This window comes from Artemia franciscana, chromosome 19 (genome assembly GCF_032884065.1).
Source record: "Artemia franciscana chromosome 19, ASM3288406v1, whole genome shotgun sequence".
Taxonomy (NCBI): Eukaryota; Metazoa; Arthropoda; class Branchiopoda; order Anostraca; family Artemiidae; genus Artemia; species Artemia franciscana.
Window position 1 is genome coordinate 22,408,610 of NC_088881.1, and position 25,081 is coordinate 22,433,690.

Sequence of the window (25,081 nt, forward strand, 5' to 3'; positions counted from 1 at the left end):
TTTTTTCTCTTGAAAGTAGGGAAAATGTTGCTGGATATCACTAGCCTAATATAGGTCTAATGAGATATATGACGCACGGCCCTGGTACAAGATGGAGGTAATAAACTTCATTCTTTACAAAGAGTATCATATTTATTTAAATCTGATCCCTTGGAGTTTTCCTCTGCTGCATCCGACCAACTTGGAGGCCTTGGCCTGGCGGCACTAATAAAAACGTTAAATTTGTGAAAGTCCAAAGTTTGTGGGACCCTAATAACTAGGTAACTATTATGTTTAAGCCATTTAAAGCCAAACGTCACTTCTTTATTCTTAACGTACAGTATGAACACTGTTACCCTCTTTCCTTTTTTTAAATTATCTTAATTATCTTAAATTAAATTTGTCAATTTGGTCAATTATTGGCGCCTTTGTTACATTAATGTAAGGTCAGCGACGGTCAGCCATCCATACATAAATTATATGAATGAAACAATTAGATGTTTTAGGGGTTGGGGTTGGGCTTGAAGCAGAGTACACCATTGTACATAACCCCGTTCCCAACCTTAACTTTCTACCACGGTGAAATATCAGCGGAAGACAGTCATACATGTATCTTCCAAAATGTGTCCTGTGTCAAATTGATTCTTGCGAGGCAAATATGCAGGTGGACTGTATGAAATATAGGAATCTATGAGAAACTTTGGGTGGGAGGAGGAGTAGGGCAAATGACTGAAGCGCTTGATCTCTTCATACGCCATTGTGCCACATCGTCCTCTATTTTTACTTCTTATTTAGGGTAGCATCCTCTTCTTGGATACTCCCGTTTTCTGGTTCACGCAGTGCAACACAGGTCCCGTTGAAATTATTTCTTGAAATCCATTTGCAAACCTTGATAATCCGTTGAAAGGTGAGCTTAATTATCATTATCTGTTATTACTGCCATTGTTCTTAAGCACTTATTCCTCTTAATTAAATTGAGCACGTCCAAGCTATTGTTCCTCTTAACATTTTGGACGCATGAAAAGGTTATTTTCGGGCAAATATAAGGGAAAAAAATCCCATCAACTATTCAAGAGAAAGCCGCTTAATTTTAGCGGGCAATGGGAAGGAAATTTAAATTTTGAAATTAAACGATTCGTTTCTAGAAATAACTTTTAGTAATCAACAAAAACCCACCACCAACCGTCAGTTGTGCCTTTTCCTCGTGTATGCTAATGCTTATCCATTAAAAATCAACGCTGAATAACTTCTCATGACTTAAAACAGAAAACGGTAGCTTTAGAATGACTATGAAACAGTTATTTTATAGTTTTCGCAATAGCATGATCGCTACAAACGGCTAATAAAAGCGAAGGAACTACTTTTCATGGCTGTATTGCATATAAAACCATTGTCGTAATAAATCACCTTGGTATACAGTCATAAATAGAATTCAGTGATAATTTTTTAAAATTGCAGAATGGAACGGTATTTCGTTTTCGGAAGTATAAAAGTTGACTTAACGACTCTCAAGATTTATTTTTCGTTTATCATTAATACATATTGAGGATGTGAGAAATTACTCATATGCGGAAAGCTTAATTAAAGTAAATAAACTTGAACATAAAAACCTATCAATTAAAGTTTTATTTCCTACCAGTTCAAGGATTCTCATTGATGGCGGAACCTTCTGGCAGCTTGATTTTCATCATAAAACTTTTTTCCCTTCAATTCTAGCAAAGTGCAAGCAATAAGATGCTAACAGGCATATATAGTATGATGCAATTGATATGAGGCCTCCTTCTGTTTTCTCATCTTATTCAAAAAAGATAGCAGAACCATTTACTCCGTCGCAAAAATTTTCTTTTTCTTTTTTTTACTTAGGAAATTTTTATTCAAAACCGTAACTTAATATAAAAAAAAATAATGATGCATACAGGGCCGTTTGAAGAATTTGTTCCGTAGATAACTTCGAAGACCACACTGTATAATAGTTCAAAATAGGGATGAAGCCTTTTAATCGACAGTGAACAAACATAAAATTTTAACTGGATATTTTGAACACATATACAGTGTTCATCATATGTCCAACACTGTATATGTGTTCGAAATATCCAGTTAAAATTTTATATCTGTTCACTGTCGATTAAAAGATTTCATCCCTGTTTTGAACTGTTATACTTTAGTTTTTATCGGGGAGGTGGGCGGGGTTTGTAAAAGGATTTTTTCATGGGAGTTTACAAAAAAACATGACAAATCTATATCCATTTCTTACGTTTTTAAGTGTCGGAGAAACATTTCGGTGTGGGTGAGAGGGTTTCAACCCCCTAGCCCCCCTCCTGGATACGGCCTTGGCTGTATGTTTAAAAGATCAACAGCAAAAAAAATAAAATAAAGATAAGATGTCAATCTTCCTCAAAACTGGTTAACCAGATGAGAAAATATCCTGTATTCAGTGAATCTGAGCTTAAAACAGTAAAACGGAGGTAGTAGATCTACACGCAAGTCCACTAAAAAAATATTTAAAAAACTCCGTTTTCAATTTACAGATGGAATCAGGAATTTTGATCATCTGAGCAAAAACGTTCGATCAGAGGCGAAAAACTATCTCCTTGTAAAACGCAGAGGTAGCTACGAATGCACAGAAAAATTTGGACACAGAGCATGTTTACCAGAAATAATCACAGAAGTTCGAAGAATTTTCGCTACTTTTTTTCCAAGATTATGCTTATATCAAAACTGCAAAGTTCGAGCCAGAAGGGTTCGACATTTTCAACTACATATGTCTAGTCTTCTCCCAAAACTGAGTTTTTGTTTTACAAGCTCTTTCGTATTATTTCCCTTGAAAGTTATGTCCTGTTTTAGTCCATTTCAGAAAAAAAAACATAAAAAGACGGGAAAAGATAGAGCTTGTTTTGGTTGCTCCCCTCCACGTCGTAAGCCAGTTCATGTTGTTAGTTCTAACGATTTTTCAACCTCCAGCATTTTCAACCAGTGAATAGCCCTTCTCAAGAGAGTTGGGAGGGATATTGGAGTGTCCAAAAGTGTAAGACTTTGCGATTTCCTGAAATTTTCTTAGCAATTTTGCCTTTTTGACAAGTTTGCCCCCCCCCCAAAGTAAATTCTTACTGACATAGGTTACTACATCTTGCGCTTGTCCTTCATTGCCAAGAGAGCTATAACATCCCTAACCACCCTTACGGAGGGGCCAGAGCATTCCATTGACACCTTTTCCTACTTCTTTTCCATTACCCACTATTCTTTTCAAAACCAGGGAGTATACTTGCTCTGCCCCTAGGTGTCCCTCCTATAACTCTAAGACATGATCTCGTGTTTATTCCTCCTCTCATACAAGTTTTTTTGGAGTTGAGCGTTAATTTTATATATGAAGTCCTACGCTAAACAAAGAGGTATATTAACTTCCCCAGTGAATATTACGGGGTTTATTGCTATTTAATGAATTGCCTTCCCCACGAAATAAGAACATTAGTAATCACGAAAGAAAGCAGGGTTTTATTTCTGGCCTCAAAAAGACTGTAAAACATTAACCGCAGGATATAATTGTTCGTTGACATGGGATCCAGTATAATTTTTACTTCTTCCATGTTTCATTCACTGAAGCTTGTGACCATAAATTTTCGACCAAATTACCAGTGTCTTTACACAGTAAATCATCCTGTCTGTATTTAATTGGAATTGCAACTCATATAATTGTAGATACCCATTTAGGTCAACTTAAGAACCTTGTATGCCTTATCAGTTACCTTATTTGCTTTGGAGGTCTATTTTCTAGAAAGAAATGCATTCAGAAAGACTATTGTGTCCATGCTCCCCCCTCTAATATTCGGGCTCCCAGTAAATAAACATTTGCATGCATGCAGGTTCAGAATTGTTTTGGAGCCTTTTTCCTTTTCTACGCTCAGAAAGCATATTTTTGTAAATCTGGGATTTTTGATGCGGAATTTGAAAACCCAGATCCCCTCCCCATCTAGCTAATTCCCTCCTTATGAAGTAGGAGCAAATTATTCCATCGTCGGGATTGACAATTTTTAATTGACAATTAAATAAACAGTTTAACTATGCATCGCGAAAGGGTGAGGGTCACTTGGGCCTTTTCATTGGCTTCATAAGAACTTTTTTTGAAAGTTTCTTGTTCAAAAATTATTTCCAAGACAGCACAGACTAGGTATAAAGAGAAAATTAAATTGGAGAAGAAATTGTGAAAATTACTTAGCTAATGAAGCAAAGAAAACAGAAATGTTTTGGCACAAATCTCTACCAGAACTTCTAGTGAAAATAACATCGGAGTATTCCATCAAAAAGCAAATAAAAGTTGGAAGACAGGGTGAAAAACCCAGCGAAAATTAGGCTTAAAAGCCAGCAGAAAGCAATGACATATATGTACAAGGGAAAAAAGTATTCCCTAAATGAAATGTAGGTCAAATCTACAAACCGAAAAACTTTACTTTTCAGTTTACTTACTTCAAGAGTTTCCAATATTTTCTATGTTTAGGATGGAAGCACTATGTTGTATCAATGAAAACAAAACATAAATCACTCGGAAATGCGACTGATACCCGAGCAATGACTTGTCTCATAAATTGTTTCCTGGAGTTGTCGACACAAACGCCTTTTCTTACTACCCAAACTCAACCCAGCGATTTCAACAGAAGACAACCTACCGAGCACTTAATAGGCGACAAATTATTTCTTGAAGTTCATTCAAAGATGTGATAATTTACTTCACTTAAGACTAGGCACTCTGGTGGTCTCTTCGCGAGTTGAAGAATTACAGCTTTAAATAAAATTAGAGAAAAGGTGTGCTTTTCACTGCAAAAACAATTGAAGAATTTCTCTATAAGTGTGGCGTTAATTAAAGACGACAAGAAAGGGTCAGTTATTTAAAGTTCTTCGAGTAATACCTTATTTTAGTTTCCTTACTATACTTTATAGGTTAAGAGATTTTCCGTTTCTTGAGGAATCTTTATATAAGTAGCATAGATATGGCAACCAAAGATTTTTACCAGGGAGAGGCCAGCCACTGAAAAAAAAACTGAATATTTTTTTTCTTCTAAGGCAGGGAGGACGTGGGAAATGTCCACTGTTGTTTCTGCTAATGTCCATACAGCGTTGCTATAAAATATCTTTCAAGAAGTATCAAATAGCCAACTATGACATTGATACAGGAAGTAAAGGAGCTACGGCGAATCTCCAGCATTCATATTGGGGGGAGCAGAAGGGTTCATACCCAGAAATCAAAGGGCATGGACTGTAAATATTTGTTTTCTTTAAATTATTGGGGGACTCCCCCAAACAACATACCTGAAGTGACATTTAAAATTTCACGAACATTGCATTACAAGAAGAATCAGACTGAAAAAGCGAGCACGGGAGATTTAAATGTGAACTTCAAGGATCTAAAGTGTTTTAAAATTCTCTATTATCCCTAACACATTATTTCAATCAAAATTGTTCGATCAGAAAGGAAACACGGGTGCCAATTCACGAGAATACACTGTGTATATGGGGATTTTTTTTTACTTCCTTTCAATGAAGATGCAAAAAAGGCCATTTTAAAAAAATGTAGAAGGGGATTTATTTTTATCAAATAGGAATACTAATAATGTATTTTCCGAAATCTAGAGGAAAGCATCCCCCCCACAACTCCCCAATTGGCACCCCTGACTAGAAGTGGATGATTCTTTTTTTTCAGAGCTGTGCAAACTTTATAGATGTGACAATGGATATTAATCCCCGTTAGTTTTATATTGTTCCCATAGATTTTGAAAATAATTTCATCGCAATTTTTTTTACTATCTTCATAGAAAAAAGCAGAAAAACAACAAAATTACCTCTCCCCCAAGAGATATTGAAAAATAAATTTTGCTGACTATTACATTTACTTGGTTTGACACCCAGATTTATCCTATGAGAAGATCTGGAATTGACTACAATTCTGATGCACGGACCATAGAAGCGAATTCTCCAAGAAGTTTAGTAAGACCTAGCCATGTTTTGAGCTGAAAGCCGATGTCAAAGGCGAAAAAAAACGAGAGTAAAAAAATACTAAAAGTAGTCCAGGCAAAAAGACAGAGGGAGATTTCGCTTCACGGAAAACTTACATTACCATCCAAGGGAGCTTACCGGAGAAGACATGGAAGTTATCCCTTGGCCCCTGACATAAATATTCAAAATGAGCATAATTTTACAATATTCAGAAAATATAATCATTCTTTATTTCGATGAAAAGAAAAAGAAGCGATTTGAACCCCCCCCCAAAAAAAATAATATTTGGAGTCTTTTAAGAAACATCCATGCGTGAAACCTTCCCGCCAATGGGTTTTAGCATATAAAAAATTGATCGGAGGCCAGCTATGTTAGTAACACTTTTTTACCAGGTTTTTTACTAGGGAGGGGGGATATTTCACGGGGTTTGACCCTACCCCTAAAATATTTGTCCGACTCATAAAAACGTAATAAAAATACATTTGGATCTGCTATACTACCCCCCGCTAATGTGCAAATATACAGCCCAAATTATATATATCCTATCTATCTCCCAAGCGTCTCAGTTGTTTCAAACCGTGTACTGGAAATTGAATCAACTCAGGTGTTTTCTAAATAATGGACAAGCACCAAGCAAATTTTGTATGCAGTTTGAGTGTTTTGTATACCCCCCCCCCCCCCCCCGCAAAAAAATAAAACCCCCGAACAAAAATCATAGCATACAGATCTGAGCCCAATGCTCTAATATCGCTGTAAATATAAAAATCGCGTCCCAAAGCCTACTTTTGACTCTATTAATCACTTTGAAATCAAAACTTTGCTTGGTTTGAACCTGGTCAGGTTGACCGAGGGTGACGAAAATGACATGATTGTTCTCAATTACCGTTATACTTGTTTCTACTTTTCCTTAGAAGACTAAATAGACAGCTAAGAGGATATCCAACCAAACAAGAGTTGTTACAAGATGAATTAAATACTGAGACTGACAAATGAAACATTTTCTCAGTCAAAATCTAAAGAGAATACAAAATATAGAGCAGACTCCCGAGTCAAAACAGACTAAATTGAGATGTTTCAGATTCAACGGTTAGGAAAGTCTTCACAAATATTTTAGTAGCGCAACATCCAAATCATATATTATGAACAAATTTCTTGAATAGGTCAGAGGGACAAAAATTGGAAATTCTTGAACTGTGGCAAAACAATTGGAAATTCACAACCATTTTTCGAATAATCCTATGAAATGAAATAAAGTCTTAGGGACAGGCGCAGATAATTATTCTTAAAACGTAACCTTTTGCAAAAAATAACATGAATTTTGAATGAAAAGTAAATTGAAAGAAAAGTTTGACCCTGTGGTATAATGGCTTAAGCCAACTTAAAACAAACTCAACCCAAATTAATGTTTCGGGCCATAGAACACTTGGATAAAAGAAGGGTTTAGCTGATTATTAATTCAAACACATTGACTTTTTCACCCAAATACAGTGATACTAAAAAGTAATCCAGAATAGAAAAAATTAAAAAGAAACACAACACTGTTAAAGACAGCCTAATTAACTCTGGTTCTAAAAATAAAACATGACAGATATATTACCATTTGTAATAAAATAAGGTATAAACGTGATTTCAAACGTTATAGTCATTGTCGTACGTTATCAAAATTTTGTCGTACTTCATAATCGTTCCTACCACTATAGTAAGACAAAAATTGGGAAATTCACAAGCATCTCCTCGCATCTGATAAAAGAAAAAGCATGGAAAACATAACTTTCGTAATGTTTGAAAGAATTGAGCATTTCTGGCAGAAAATATTTTCAGAGCCTCTCCCCACAGAAGTATTTTAACATGCTTGCCTAAACCCCCTTCCATATTTGTCTTTTTAGGAGAGCAATTTAAAACGACTTAAAATAATATTAGGAAAACTATAATGACTTGCATTGTAAATAGTGCAGTGCCATCTATTTCAGATTTATGATAAAAAAAACGCATTTCGAATAAAAACAACCGTTGTAAGAACTAAGAACTACTATTAATTGAGATTCTCTTGTTTAATTAAAAACATCGAACACTAAATAAGCATTATCTGTCTAATAAGGCACGTAAACTATCACGAGCACTTTTCTCCCGTATTTAGTTATATTTTTCTAGTGATTTTCCCGTTTCTTTTTTTGGGAGGGGGGGGGGGGGAGATGAGAGATTTGATCAGGCCCTCAAAATTAACCACTGCAAGCAATTCTGCGTCCAATCACATTCCACGCAATATTGATGGATTTAACTCTTAATATTCGCTATAGGTGCAGAACTTTATCTCGACAGAGCAGGAAACAGAAGATAAAAAGAAGTAAAATATTTACATTTTTCGAGGGGTTTTAACCTTCTGGTCACTTCAGATCCCAATTCATTCGTCAATGTGGGCCCACATACCCCTGAATTGATAATCAAAATAAGCACCACTATATCCTTATATTTCGCTTACATTAGTTCCTTTTATGACCGAGATACATACACTCAGTGCATAATACATCGGGGGGGAGGGGTTGTTACAAAAAGGTTTGAACCTAAAAAAAAAACATGGGAAATTGCGCAGAAAAGAAGGGTAACGAAAAACAAATGTTCCAAGCCCCCCGTAAGTGACATGCCTGGATTCTACATTCCCAGTTAAGGTACATAAGAGAAGATTGAAATTATAATTTGAAAAATATAATGAATTATTGGAAATTTAAAGGGTTCTGGCAACAGGTCGCAGCCCCACCCCCACGCAATTGCATGAACCCTCTAACACCAGACAAAATGTTATTTCTATGGAAAATCGAAAAAGTTACTTGTAAAATCCAGATTTTCTATGGAGAGAAACAGCTTTACAGCTATTGGCATTTGGTGCTATTTAGAATTTATTTTATCAAGAGAAATAAATAAAATCGCTTGTTGGAAAGATGTCTATCGGGGAGTTTCCTGAAATGGAATTTGACTCTTATACCTCCAATGGTCATGAGAACCATCAGTTAAGAGTCCCAGAAATAATTTATTTTACTTACTGTGTTCTAAGGGTGAAAGCAGCGGAAGTGATTGAAGATGGTAAATTCAGTCCCTTGATAATTTCTTGCCAAAGTTTCTTATTTATTACATCAACGAGGCCCCCTCTTGCAACAACTAAGTTGTATAGTTCATAAAGATCCAGTACGTGCTTGGCCATTATTGGTAGTCGTGTTATCGGGGTACCTAAAAAGCAGATTATATTAGGCTATAAGACTTTTTGTAAAAAAATAAATAAAAATAAAAATGCAATATATACAAGACGCACGGTATATTTGTTACCAACGGCAGCAAACTTTTCAGAAGTGATACTGTGGTGCAAAAGGATTTTTGAGCTTACTTATGTCAGCTTTAAATAAATTAGGCTTTAAATAGATTAGGTTGGAGGAGGAGCGTGCGTAGCTGTGTTGGCCTCAGGCGGCTTGGTGCTGCAGTGAGTTATTAGTAGTAGTAGTAGTTATGTCAGCTTGAGGGATAAGGCGCGATGCGAAGTTCTTTTTTATATAATTTGTGATATTTGCACCAGGTTATCTTTGCTAAAATACCATCTATTACTTCCTGGTTCGGCCCAAAAGTTGGAGATACCCATCTGGCCCTTCACAAGTAACTTAAGGTAGACAATTGGGTTCAATACAACTGATATAGTCAAACTCACAGCGTTTGGTTTTTTTGTGTTGCTCAGAGTCGTGTCAGTGCATCGTAGTATTTTGTGTGCTTCATTTTATATGATGCCGTCTGTATTAGGGCGATAAAACATCTTTATCCCAATAATTGAACATGGTAGATAAAAACCAACTAGAGGAATCTTTCGTTCCTTCCAATCTATTTTTCGAAAATGGTAAGAGATACACTCTTTCCTTTTGTGCGAGACGATGAGCGCAGAAATTATCTCTACACAGAACTGTTTGAAAGCAGACAATCAGAGAAAAAAAGTATTTGAAAAAACGACGAATTAAAAAACAAATGATATTGTGTCAAGGAGTTAAAATGTATGACCTCTTTTTCGCAAAATTCGAACATTTTCATATTTACTTTAGATTTAGTCTAGTTTTGTAGTCCCTTTTCGCGCCATGACAATCTGTGAGCACTGATGCTGCAAAACCACTTCATTAGTCCCTTGAAAATCGAAAGCTCTGTAAAATAAAAAGCAAGAAAAAAAAACTTAACAAAAGACTAATCTTATAATGTGGGATTTCTAAAAATTAATTCAGTTTGTTGGAATCTTTCTTTTAATCTGATCCAAAAGTAATACCTGAATTTTCTTTTACAACATATTATTTAGCTTTTTTAACACTTTCTTTGGAACATAATAGCAACAGCGACTTGTCATAGGTGACATTATATAAAAATAATAATTAAATAAAAGTAAAAATTTACCTACCTCTCTCTTCTTTGTTAGCTTATAAATTGATATAAAAAGAAAGAAACAAGAAGCCACCTGAACCATTAGTGGTACTTCAATTTCACTTTGATGTTGCTCTGGTGAGCAATGTTGCTTTGAGAGTCCCAATTCTTTTAATAATACTAATTCATGGCTCCATGTTATTACTAATGTAATTATTTCCACGTGTAAGAGGCTAATAAGAAAATCGTCCCTGAAATCAAACCTAGGGTATTTACCAGTTTTATTGGAAGTGCCACTATTCCCTCCTTTTGCGTAGAGTCCCAATTTTTTTGTTAAAGTTTGTCTTAGTGACCTCTGGGATACGGAAGGGAGATTTACAAGCTACTGTAACTAATTTTCACAGCAAAAACAATCTGTCACCAAATTAAGTTAGTACAGTTTCATAGCTTCTTTTCATGTGTAAATTCTGATTGTTCAACTTTCTTTAAAAGTGGCTTGTCCCCCATCACCGTGAAAAACTATTCTTGAGCCCATGAGGCTAAAAAAAACCTAAGTTGTAACCAAAAAGATAATAATTTAAGTAATGACATCAAGAAACTGCACTATTGCCATCCACAGTAGGGGTTACAACCAAGCTTTCAAAGTCGTATTTCTACAAACCCCTTTTCTAAAGGCATGACAAAGTTGCTCTTCGGAGGATTTTTGGTACTTGCGCATTATCCCAAACACACTCAAGAGGTTTACTCTGAGATTTTTCTGTCTGTAATCGGTTATAATTAGCTTAGTATGAGTGAGAAAAACTGAAATTCCTGGATATTTTGATTAAATATTTAATATATAGAGGTGATTAGGGGTTAGGTATTTGATGTAATGCGTTCAAAGTGGCCTACTATCAATAATTCTTTGTTGCAGTTTCCATATTTTTTTTCTAAAATACCATATTTTCATCATACTTTGGTATATTTCTCCATGATTAAGATTAACTTCACTTCTCAAGCGTGTTCGGGATATTACACAAGTACCAGCATTTCAATGAAAAAAAATATCCATCCGATTAACAGGAAAATCCTACTAAAATATCCCCAATATGAATGCAAGACAGAGAGATGAGACAGCCAGCCAACACGCGACGCTACGTCTATGGCAGGGGTGACTTCAAATATGGATGGTTGACAACAGCGTTTGTGTTAATCAGTGCAATGTGCATGTCTGAAGTATCAGTAGCTGATCGATAATTCAAAATTCAACTAATCCCCCTATTATTATGTTAATAGATATCAAACCGCTTTGCTCAACAAGAATTTACTCCATCTTTAGCACTGAAAGATATCTAAACAGAAATCTGCATAATTCCAATATAAATCTATGCATATTAATTACTTGATAGTCATCAGGCCCAGAATTCATAGCTATTCATGGTTATACCAGCAATTAAACACCTAACTGATCTTACCTTATACATGGTTAAGGTTAATCATGATCAAATTCAACTCAGTTATTTATTGGTCCTATTTTTCAACAAGAGCTTGACGTTTATGTTGTGATCAATAGATTAGCTAATAATGATTTCAATTGAAAAATCGGCTATTGTTTTCTCAGCGTATTTTTTCATCACGAAATCGTTTTAGTCCACCTATATTTAGTGTTGTTGAAAATGCCACCCAATTTCTTGAGTTACAATCAAGGATTTACTTTAACGTTAACTGAATGAATATAAACAGAAGAATTGCTAACTACAATAATGTCTACTTGATGCTACGCTACTTCTGACAGATGTCTATTCTTTCTAACGCAGCATTGCATAATAATAGGGTTGACTGCGACAAGCAAATGTCAAACCCAAAATTTAGAAGCTTTTTGTGGACACAAAACTATGCTAAAATTATCACAAATAATGTTATTTTAAATACTACATTCTGGCAAACTAATTGTGCAGTGGCTTATATGCTACTTTTTCGTTTATTTATCAAAAGAGAAAATTTCTTCCCGAAAATACGATACTTAGAAAAAATGAAAGAAAATCGAATTAAAATTTTTGAGTTTTACGCCGATGAATTTCCTCTTTTCATCACACAAGCGTTCTTAAGCTTTTTAAAGATCCATTTAGTAAAAAATACTGTTAAATCAGAGAATAATAACTTTATGCACGAATTCAATAACATAATTTTATAAACTGAATCTACAGAGAGTGAAATAACCCCCCCCCCCTCTCCCTGTTTTTTTATGGAAACCTCTGGATGCGTCACAAGATATATATTTCTAAAAACATAAATTTTGATTAAGAACTAAAACACAATCTGAAAAAAAAACTATTTCATTTATCTACAGTTTTGGCTAACTATATTATCAATTGCACTTTTAGGTCCTCAGGGGGTTGGAATCTAAATTTAGAAAGCCATGGCATGTGTCCGTACACGCCTGAATCATCTATAAACGTCAATCGAAAGCAAATCTAAATCGGATGTGAGTCGCCATTTATTACTTCCTTAGCAAAAACATATGTTTCCCAGAAGATGTCAAAATCTGTCAAATTGTGAATTTGTAGCAATAATTAACAAGGCGATTAATTTGTTTTTGATACAACACTATACCCAGCTTTTACGGAAGTTAAATTTCAAAAATTTTGAAAAATTCTCATTTTAATCTCTATACACACTGTAGGGTTCACAAGTTCAAACTGTTTTTTTTTTTTTTTTGCAACGTCCTAGCAGGTATGTCTGCATAAGTTTTCGCTCCACACATTGCCCAAAACAAGATTCACACGATTCTTTCTTCAGTTCTTTATCCTTACCATATTGTTTACTATTTCCAAACGCTTCTTTTTTTTCAGTTTCCCACCTCTCCCCTGAAACAAATTCTTATATGATTCCCTGATTCCTAGATATAGTTCAAGATAGATATTTCCCAGTAATATGATAGTCTCCTGCGCTAAGCACTGGCCTTACCGCAGTTTTGTTTTAATAAATACACAAAAACAACTTATCGCATCACAAAATGTCGGAGGCCAATCAGTTATACATACTGTTCTTATGCTCTACCTTGATCAGAGCTGTAGTAGTTCAAAATATAATAACAATGACAGAAATATACAAGCCGTTATTCAGCATGAGTATTGACGACACTAAGGACATGAAAATAAAAAATTCTGCCCTCCCCCGCCCAAACCCAACTTAGGTGTATTAACATCGGAATACCACGATTTTCTAAAATATGTCTTCTTGTTGTTTCAAAATTTTGAAATTGGGATTTCTTCTGGTTTTTTCAAAACCGTAAGTTTTTAGGGCAGTACAACATTTTCACCATTGTTGCCCTGTTGAACCTTGAAAAAATAGGCCAAGCTATGTTTTTAGCTTGTATTTTGTGGATTAAAAAAAAAATCTCTCTTGTTTTTAAATTTTTTTTAATATGGACTTCTTTTCACTAAAACTTGAATGGATTGATATTTCCTATCTTCTAGGATATATTTGGTACAAGTTTCCAATTAACTAATTCAAACAATCAGATTGAATTTTGACTGTCTGTACTTTAAGGGACAACGCTCAAAACATTTGACATACTTTTGAAGAAAAAAAACAACAATAACTGCAAAAGAAACGAAAGACGCCATCAGCCTAGTGATTTTTAAAGGTGATATTAAGTAGCCTTTTGAAAAACAGAGTAAACTTTACTCACCTCTTTTTTGCATGAAATCAAATAGTTCATCGAGAAATGCTTTTCGTTTGGGATCTTCAGTTAGCTCGTAAAGCTAGAAAATAAAATCATAAAATCAAATTGTGGAATTTTTTTTGTAGAATTCAGAAATTAAAGTGGTCACTAGAGCTGCCTTTCCCGAAATGAAAAAAATGAATTTCCTTTGACACGACTATGAACTTTTCCACAGAGTTAAGCTAGCAGAAACTATGGCTAAATTTTATGACAGCAATAGACATACCACAAGACACGAAATCTTTTTCAACGGCGGTCTTCCATTTTCATTTTTTGGGGAAATAGTATCTATCAAGTCGTAAGCTTTCAAAGTTTTCATACTTAATACACCTTTATAGACGTATAATACGTATACTATACGTAACTTACAATGGGGCAGGGGGGAGGCAGGCACCAGTTTTCTCCCCTCCCTAGACCCCAGTGTTCCCCCAGTTGATATTTAGTTTCTGCAAAACATCTTGTCAAAACTAAGATAAGCCTGTGTAATTCAAGTATCCAGAGAAACAGGTCAGTTTTCTTTAGTATATCTTTGCCTTTATGGTACTATATTGCTTATTACTCATTTTTCACTGTCATTTTCATATGATTTGGGAAAAATTACTCCAAATTTTCACCCCCCCTGGATTCTGACAAAATTACGCCACTGCTGCGGATGGTGGAAACTGTATAAAGGTGAGTTGGTCAATTCAGAACTTTCTAATTCTATCAAGTTGTCTTATAATTGTATGGCTATATCACTAAATTCAGCCTTTTTTCAATAAAGAGATAAAAAATATTTAACTCACTTCAATTTTGATATCCTCATTTTGGATAGTAATCTTTAGAATTTGATAGTTCTAAAGCTTGAACAGTTGAACAGTTTCTACGAGTTTAGATAGTGTTGAGATCGTTCTTTTTTCCACAAACCAGACATATATTTGCTTACAATAGGCAAACCCACCTTCAACTCGCTATGGGGTTTGAAGATAAGACCATGTGATTAAGGTTGACATAAGAACAAACTAAGGGAGTTTCTCTCGCTTAATTAGGTAAAGTTCAAACTTAGCTCTATCGCCAGAAGTTCAAACTTGCCTCTGTAGTCAGAATTGCATCCTGAATCCAAATTTAACATTCGCTTGCGTCGGAAATTAACTTTACCCCACCCCCTTAGGTTATTGTTTGATTCTGCTAAGCAAACTTCTCAAGTGTTTACCATATAACACGGAAGTAACCCTCCCTCCACCAAAAAATTAAAGAAAATGCGTTTATATGCATTCTTGTTGTTTTTATGTGTCAAACAAATTTCGGGGGAGGGGGGATGAACCCCCTGGATGTGGCCCTTATCTAATTGATATGAACCAATACAAAAACGATAATATTATTCCTTGAAGAAACCCCCCCCCCCACCTCTAAGAAATAACAAAAAGAAAAAACTGGCTTGTTCCTTTGCAATTCGATATTTAGGCAGCTTTTTTGAAAATGTACAATTCGCTAAAGTAACATTGCCAAGAAACAAAGCCGTACCCAGGGAGGTACGGGGTTTGACCCCTCCCCCCCCCCAAAAAGAAAATGCTTGTCTAAGTTGTAAACACGTAACAAAATGCATATAAACAGATTTGCGATGCGTCTTTAAAGCTTTATAAGTGCCCTTACCCCCCCCCCCCCAAACGAAAATCCTGAATATGTACTTGCAAAGTCCATATATGAAGTAGTTAGTTCAGCTGTAAAAAGAAACCTAATAAAAAAGGGCGTTTTTCATCTCTTCTATCTCTAAATCTCTTGATGAAAAATTTAGAATTGCTAATACAATTCGAGAAAAAATGATCAAGCATAACAAACGCTGGCATTTTAAAGCATTTACAAGATCCAATTATCAGCTAGTGCATTCCGTGTTCTTGTGTGAATTCAGCGTAATTAATACGCCGGCTTCTGAAATACGTGAAGTTCAACCATACAGGGAGTTTGCATCATTATGTACTATAAACTGACACAAAGGGTACTAAAATACAGATAATAATAGTTTACTATTAAACAATGAATATGTAAGCCTTATAAAAACATAATTTTTTCAAACATGGCGATAAAAAAAAAATCTATAGACGAGAGCATGTTAACTTACGGTTAATAGTAGCTGGCTATATTTGAAATGTACATTTATTTGGTTAAATAATAAGATAATTTTGTATGACGTAACAAAAATCAAATATAAAAAAACTAGGCAACTAGCTTTTGTAGCGTAGCTGCGAAGGTGTCTTCAAACTTTTAAAGCCCAGACCATGTCAAAGGGACTTCAAGCTATCAGCCACAGGCTGTAGCTTTATAGTATACACGTTTCTTGGAGGGGGAAATTAAAAAACAAATGTTAATTTATATGAAAAACTGGCTGGGGCGCTTTGCACATTCCCTGTGTCCCCATCGTCATTTATATATCCCCCTGTGCCCCCCGGCGTCCCCGTTGTAGTTGTGTCCCTGTGTCCCAGTCGTCATTTATAGTCGACAAACATGACGTCAGTCGACACACAAACATGACGTCAGTCGACACACACGTCCCAGTCGTCATTTGTGTCCCAGTGTCCCAGTCTGTAATTTCTCTTTGAGTGTCCCGGTTGTCATTTATATTCCCGGTTGTCATTGTCATGTCGACACACAAACATGACATTTTCCTTTTTAGTTTTTTTTTGTAGTTTTTACCTTTTTTAGTTTTTTTTTATTTTAATTTTTTTTAGTTTTCTTTTTCTCCTTTATTTTTCAGTTTTTTTCCTTTTTTAGTTTTTTTTCTTTTTCAGTTTTTAGTTTTTTTTATTAGTTTTTAGTTGTTTTTTTCTTTTTAGTTTTTTTGCTGTTTTTACCCTTTTTTTAGTTTTTTAGTTTTTTTCTTTTTTAGTTTTTTACCTTTTTTTTAAGTTTTTTAGCCTTTTTAGTTTTTTTTTAGTAGTGCTAAAATGTTTAGTAAAATGCTAAAGCCAAGGTTCGAACCTGGAACCTCTCGGACCTAGAACCTGGAACATAACGCTTTACCAACTGAGCTACTGTATTTGTATCGGATTAACGACGCTTCTTGACTACTAATGTCCCTGCGTCGGCCCTGTAGTGCATTCCTGCAGCATGGTTCGATCTCTGGGTCTCGTATTACCACGCTAAGGTCAAACCCACTGCGCCAACACAGGTAGTTATATAACTGAGCTACTTCGGCTTGAATACATTCGTTTTTGAATTGGTATGTGATGAAATAATTCAGACGTCATATGTGGACAGTGACGTCACTCGACAGACACAGAGACAAGAAGTCTAAATATTTCAAGGGATCCGTAGGCCCCCCTCCATCTCTTTGATCTTAGACGTAATCAGAACTGTATATTCTTCTTGCTCTCCATACCTTTAATGGTGCTAATCATAGATCTATATCTGTAAGATCACATCTGGTTTTAGGCAACGCCAGTGCATTTCTGATGTTGGCGAAGCGACCTAATATGAAGCCTCTTGCTTGGATCCGGATCAACCAGACTGGCTATGTACCACAAAGACAAGTAGACCTTGGGTGAAGCCTTTGGTTGATTTTTGGAGGTTGATTTTTGGAACAGGTTAATATGGGCATAATCAACGATAGATTCTTCCTTGCCCCTTGAGAGGAAAAACGGACTAAGCTCAGTCAGTTATAATTTTTCTGTTATTTTCACCGAAAATTTATCGAAAATTTTCCTTGCACACTTCCCGTTGACCTGTTTATAAATACATTCCCAAATAATCCACCAACTAGTTCAAAGACTCTTTTAGCCGATTTTTTCTTTGAAAAAATTGCTGCTTTTTCATAAGTTAAAAATAATAACTGATTGGCTAAGAAAAGCGCTAGAATAGTTGTCAAGGCAAACAGAATTTTATTTTGCTTAATGCCATTGCCAACCTTCATACGGTCTCTCCTCTTTCCGCACTGAAATATCACATGTCAGCCAAAGCAGGCAAAATCCTGGGGGGGGGGCAAAGTTGAAGCCAATTTTCCCAAATCAAGTGAAAAGGACAGAGAGAATTGAAAAATGAGCCATATTATACCATAAAGGTAAAGATATACCAAAGAAAATTAACCCGTTTCTGTGGATGCTTGAATTATGCCAGATTAGGCTATCTTACTTTTGAAAAAAAATTCATTTTTGAAGAAACTAAATTTTAGTTGGGGAGGGCAGATTGGATCTGGGGTGGCAAACTCAGGTCTGGGAGGGAGAGTTTCCCACTGACCAATATCAAATTACACCTCTGAGGGGGAGGGGTTCACCTTTATCAAAACTCACGAAAGAGGAAAGTTGTGAATTTCTTTTTTTCTCCAAAAGGCATCGACATTAAAAAAGAATTAACTTACCCCCTCCCCCGGACTGATCAAGTTATAGCAATTATACCAATTGATTTAATTTTTGATCTGAAATGGTTCTTTAGATACCTAAGTTGAGTTCATATATTTTTTTTTTTTGACAAATATTCTCAACTTTAAGAAGTTGTCGCAAGAAAAGTCTCACGAACAAAAATAATTGACTAGCAAGGTCGTATCCAGAGAGGGTTGAGGGATTTGAGCCCTCCTCCCTCCCCCGAAATGTTTGTCCAATTCGTAAAAATGTTACAAAATGAATATAAACAAATTTTTTATTCGTTAATTTAAGTCCCCCCCCCAAAAAAAAAATATTCCTTTAGTATACCCCCTAAAAAATCCTGGATACAGACCTGTTGACTAGTTAGGCTCTTAATTCTAAAATTGATTTGCCTCCTTCCAAAATAATGACTAGCTATAACTATGATTTTCTAAGACGATTTGCGTCTATTTTTTGTAATTTATGCAAACTGACTTTACAAGGCTCATAATATAATAGCTGTCGACCTTATTTTAAAACAGACAGATGCTTGGAGGTTTTCATTTTATTTCCAAAATTAAATTAAAAAGTAAGTTTTTTCAGCTGAAAGTAAGGAGCAACATTAAAACTTAAAACGAACAGAAATTACTACGCATATGAGGGGGGTCACCCCCGGCCAACACCTTGCTCTTTATGCTAAAGTTCGAATTTTATCCAATTCTTTAACAATGACCCCCCGAATCACAAAGGCCGTTAAATTAGAATAAATAGCTCTTTAGCAATGCATTGACGAGGGGGTGAACCCTCTCATATAAACGATAATTGCTGTTCGTTTTAAGTTTTACTCTGCTAACTTTTTTTTCAATTTAATTTCGGATCGTTTTTTAAACAATGCTAGAGATATCCGATTTTGGAAAATTCCCTTCCCCCCGAAAAATTCCTTCTTGGAAAGATCTTCCCTCGTAACCCTCCACCATAAAAAATCTCCCCCTGAAAACGTTTTCATACTTCGCAATAACCAACACTATATCTAAACAATGGGCAAATGTTTAATACTTGCAGCCCTTCCCCCGGGGACCGTGGGGGATTAAGTTATCCTCAAAGACATAATTATTAAATATTTCGACAAGGCTGAACCAAGTGACTGTGTCAAAATTTTGATCGGGTGACTGGGAAAAAATGAGCGTGGGAGGGGGGCTAGATGCTTTCCAATAGTTCTGGTAAAGGGCACTAGCACTTTTAATTTCTCTTCGAATGATCCCTCTCGCGATATTCTACAACCACTGGGTCGATAGAATCATCTCTGAAAAAAACGAAAAAAAAACAAAAAAAAGACAGACAAACACACATATATTATCCTCTGACAAAAAATACAAAATTCCACGTTTTTGCAGATAGGAGCTTGAAATCCTTACGGTAGGGTTCTCTGATACGCTGAATCCGATGGTGTAATAAGATTGTATGACTTTTAAGGGCCGGCTTCCCCTTTTTTCGAGCTTGATGAAACTTGTATATTTGAAATCAGCAAAAAATTCGATTCTTTATAGCCCTCTCTTGTTCAAATACATATATTAACAACAAAACATATTGATGATTTTAGCCGAAAACATAAAAAAATTAACAGCACCCTTATTTGACGCAGCCTCACCTTCTTTCTCAAAACAGTTCCATCCTTTTGCATCTGACATGTGCCCGACTATGAAGTATCTTCCATGTCATACAATTATAGCCTACCAGTTTAGTTTGTTCAAATAGAACTATCCAGAAATTGAATAGTACATTCTGCAAGACTAATACGCAAGGGAAAAAAACCTACAAACTAGGCGTTATAAATTGGTTTATCGGTCGCTGATAACATCTTCTAAACATGCAAAATTTCGGATGCTAGCACATGTATCATTGATAACTGAAGGAATATGTATATCAAGAATTGATCGCCATTCAGTAGCCAAGTTTATGAACTTTGCATCCTTCAATCAATTACAAATGCATAGACTTCTGTATTCTGATGTTTGAATATGCATTGCCTTCTTATCATACAGTTTCAAATCGATACCCACCCAGATTTATGACAATAATCGAAAAGTATATTCCTTTTAACAAGATACCTTTTCGGAAGTGTAAATCAACGAGGTTACATGCAGATAGGGAGGTTATATCCAGACAATTTCGCATAAAGTAAAGCATATAGTTTTTGTCTGAGGCTGAGCCCTTAGTAAAATTCTTGACTTCTCACTTGAAATCATCTCACCGGGGAAAAAAAGTCCATCGGAAAAAAGCTCGGAAAATAAGCTATATCTAGTCTCGGTCATACTGGCTCTAAGACGCATTTTGAGCTTGAATACATTACAACCGGTAAAGAATTAGTTTAGATTTGTTTGGCTCCAGTCTTCCTTCCCACTTTGACACTATTTGTAAATATCGAAACTAATCCTTTTTTTTATCTTACACCTTTAAGTCTACAGTATGGATATACCATTATACACAATGGCATCAACTGAAGGGGGATGGGTAGGGGGCATTCCCCCCAGATTTCAAAAATACATTTTTTGGGGGATTTTCATTTAAATAGCTTTTTGGTATTTTCATTGGAAACGATAACCCCCCCCCCTAATTTTGAAAAATACATATCCCCTCTTGACGCAATTGAGTATATAATTGACAAACTAATTATTAGAGAAATCACACGTTTCTGATTTCGAAATAGTAACGATTTTGCTGCAGCCCATATTCTTGAACTTCATAATAGAAGCAAAATCACTGACGAAGAGATGAAAAAATTCTGAAGAGGAGTATAAGATCTGAATTTTACAATTTGAAAACACTCATATGGTTTTAAACCTGAGACTAAAAAAAAGAAAAAAGAAAGAAAAAAAGAAAGGAAGTTTTTATTGTTTTAAAAAGTAGAGTTGTGAGAAAGCGTCAAACTTTAGCGTGAAGAGCGGGGTGTTGAGGAGGGGGCAATCCCTTTCATATACGGAATAATTTCTGTTAGTTTCAAGTTTTAATGTCACTCCTTAAATTCAGTTCAAAAAACTTGTTTTTTTATTTAATTACATTCAAGATCACAGGTAGGTTTTGCCAAGCTGAAATCGGAGCATGGGTAAATAGTGAAGGACGTGATGGGTATGTTTTACTTTGAGCTATATAAAGTATGGATTCATTTTATTGTCAATAAATACAGTTTCTCTACTAGAATGATTGAGATGTACGGGGGATAACCGCAACTTTATAATTATACGTACTGTATGACCAAGAATGTTTTGTGGTTAGCGATTCTAAAGCGATTAGCTTCTAATGTACGTGAAAATCGGGTTTACATAAAGGTGGTCGGGGTTGAACCTGACACTTTCAATTGCTCAGTCACCATTTGGTGAAAAATTCTACAAAATTAGTAAAAGTGCATCCTAACCTTCATGTCTCAATGAAGATTTCCTAGTTTGGTTGATTGATCCTCTCATAAGCTAAACTGCAAAAACTGTTTTACGCAGGTCAATTTTTTTTTCTGGCACCTTGAATATTGGTGCTAGGAAACTTCATTTGTAAACAGTTTTTGACATGCTCCCTTACCTCGCAGCAGCTGGTCACAACCAACACACGAAGTCGCGAGACTGTATCTACAGACTTGAACATACAAACCCAACACTTTTCAAGTCTTTGAAAAAAAAGCTTACACGTTGTGAGAAGATCGGACAGACTATGGACCGGTTTATTTACAGATTTGGTCATAGAACAAGAACTGATGAGAAGTCTGAAAACGGTAACCAGATGGACTAGCGGTAGAGGAATTACGGAAGTACATACTTCAGTGGGTAATAGGACAGCCAGCCTGTGCTCACGCTAATCTTCTGATGCGAGAACTGTCACACAAGTGACGAACACAAAGGGTTTGGTATTTCAAGGCAGCAGAGGGACTGCAAAGACATATAATATTTAATGACTTTGTCGATCAGTCCTCTCCCTTAGAGAAGGATCTGATATCGCTCCGAAGCCTTGCTACTGGCATCACTGCTGCAGAAACCGTGAGCATCGACAGAGCAGCAGAAGCCAGGAAGAGGATTCTTGACGGAATGGTAGAGAAACCTCTGAAGGAGCATTCTTTCAAATGAAAAGACCCGGCAGTCATAAATAAGAGAGAAACCCACCTTTTAAGCCCTTCATTGCTGTTTCAGGGACTTCTAACTATATCCCAAAGACTAAATATGGACGAATAATCTTCATTTAAACATGAACTTTGCTCCTATCCTGCGTCACTTTTGGATGATTCTGGCACGTTACGGAAGCCAAATAAACCAGAGCTAGCAAAAGCTATCAAGTGACTTTCAAAAATTGATACTATTGGGGGAAAACATAGTCTGAATTGCACCAACGTCTTAGACAGGAGGTGCTTTGCTTCACAGGATTCCCTGGGCGAAGAAAAAAACACATTCAGAGATCTTGGACCGATACTGGAACTACGTTTCGGTCAAATATCAAGACACCATTATTGTCTTTGATGGCTCCAACATCGCTGCTTCGATAAAAGATACGACTAATCTTAAGCGAAATCGTGTTACTGGACAGGAAATATGGTTTAGCCCAGAAATGAGACTGACCGCCAAAAAGAGGAATTTCCTTCGTCCAAAAAGTATAAAGCCCGTTTCGTCAATGTAATTTATGATTAGTCGCGAGGCAAAGATCTGAGAACCATCCAACCTAAAGCTGATTCTGACTTACTTATTATGCTTGCTTATTATACCATCCAAGCAGTTGAGTGGTCGAAGACTTGGGACACTTTAGTTATCGGTGACAGTTCCGACTTGTTGGTGTTAGTACTTTATCACTGTGTTCCTGAGCACCAAAAGGTCTACCTGGACCGTGACCGTAAGCCAACAGCTTCAGGTGCAACTTGGGACATCGAAGCCATTGTTAAAGCGATTGGGACTGAAACATGCAAACTGCTCCCGTTTGCTCATACGATTCTTGACTGCGACATAACTTTCCGTGTACACGGACTTGGCAAAAGAATTGCGCCTAAATGGCCGAGAGACAACGAACAGTTTAGGGAAAATGCGTTAAAGTTTTCGAGAATTCATGCTTAGACAGAAGAGATTAAAGCAGTGGAAGAAGTTACACTTCCAATATTATACGGTGGAAAATCTACAAACAATCTTGACAGTTACCGACACCGAGTCTTTCAGCAGAAACTAGCAACGTCTAAAAATTTCGTCCATCCTCAAGATCTATCTCTTATTTCAGCAGCAGCGAAAGTTAACTGTTTCCGAACCCATCTTCAAGTAAAAGATTTGATTGTGCTTCAGAGCTCTGCTATTGACCCTGAGAATTGGGGAGGGAGACTTAAGAACGGCATGCTTTTCTTATTCTCATGGATATTCCCACGGCACCAAAGAAAATTCTCACCGTCATGACGTGTGGTTGTAAGGGATCCTGTGATAGTGACTGGTGCAGCTGTCATCCAAATGGCATCGAATGCGACATTGTTCGCAAATCTTGCAAAGGAACTAGTTGCTCTAATGCTCACGTCTACATCGAATATGAAGAAGACATGCAATTAATTAAATAAACGTGATGAATCTTCAATCCTTTTGCAATTTGAAATTATCTGTGATTTTTGTTCAAATTAAAATCAATGATTTAGCTTGTTGTGAGAAGTTGCTTATTGGATTCTAAGAATTCGGGGTGGTCAGGCTTAGGGTAGAGGGTTGGGAGGTGGTAAGCTAACATGGATATGGCTTATTTTCTGCATTAGCAGTCCAATTTGTCCCTGTATGAATTCAAATTCGCTTAATGTTGCTCTTAGACATTTGTCGACGCTTGATTTATGGATGGAAGAAGGCGGAGACAGAACACGAGCGTTCAGAACAAAATCAAGTGCATATTTGGGATCTAAGTAACGGATTTACTGTTGTTTTTAAAAAGTCGTCACTTCAGAAGAAAATAAGAAAACAGTCAATTTCGCCTCGTCCGATTTTTTACATGTCTTTTCCGGTTCGAATGGTACCGTACCAAAATCAAAATTATTGCAACTTGTTTGAGGTTAAACCTTAGATTAACTGTAATATAAGTTTTTATAAGTTTAAAGTTTGAATCTCGCTCCTTACTTAAGTCAAAATGACTTTTTTTTATTCAGTCACACACAAATACAAAGTTTTCTCAGTTACGCTGTAAAACGCCAAGAGTGGTCAATGTAAAAAAAAAATCAAATAAAGTGGGTTGTGAATTCTATCATGTACGTGGACGATTTTGGTCACAGAAATTGGCTTTGAAGCAGCTTAAAAAATAGCCAATTATAAGCAAATGCGAAACCGACGATTTATTTGGAGGCGAAGGGACTCACCTTTCTTCTTTTCTTTTTTTGTGAGGGGGGATAAAACCTAAATAATCAAATGATACTAATTTATTCAGTAGGTTATGAAGAAAATCATAATATTAAAAAATTTAGGGAGGTCTAAGCCCCCCTTGCGTACCTGCTCCGTCACGAGACGTCAAAATATAACATCTTTAAACATGATGCCTCCTTTATCGTCACTGATACTAAGAAATTGTTTAGGTTTTTTCGGTTTTTCTTCGGTCTTTCCTTTTTTTCGGAGCTGTTATATGACATGAGAACGATATCTAAATAACGCCTTCGTCAATTTACCTGAGATGTTTTGGAGCTTGAAATAGGTAACTGAATGCGTTAAAACAGGAAGGGGGTAGCCTAGTGACAAAAACTTTT

The 25,081-nt window shown here is 35.9% G+C and overlaps 1 protein-coding gene across 1 annotated transcript in view; it reads right to left on the reverse strand.

The window, feature by feature from the left end:
- The window catches only part of LOC136039430 (AT-rich interactive domain-containing protein 3A-like), a 125,713-nt gene that overhangs the window by 12,626 nt on the left and 88,006 nt on the right, over window positions 1-25,081 (reverse strand). The window contains exons 6-7 of the mRNA XM_065723164.1: window positions 14,018-14,090; window positions 9,003-9,186 (exon numbers count right to left, since the gene is read on the reverse strand). Coding sequence (XP_065579236.1) covers window positions 9,003-9,186; window positions 14,018-14,090 — 257 coding nt within the window. The remainder of the gene's footprint in view (window positions 1-9,002; window positions 9,187-14,017; window positions 14,091-25,081) is intronic.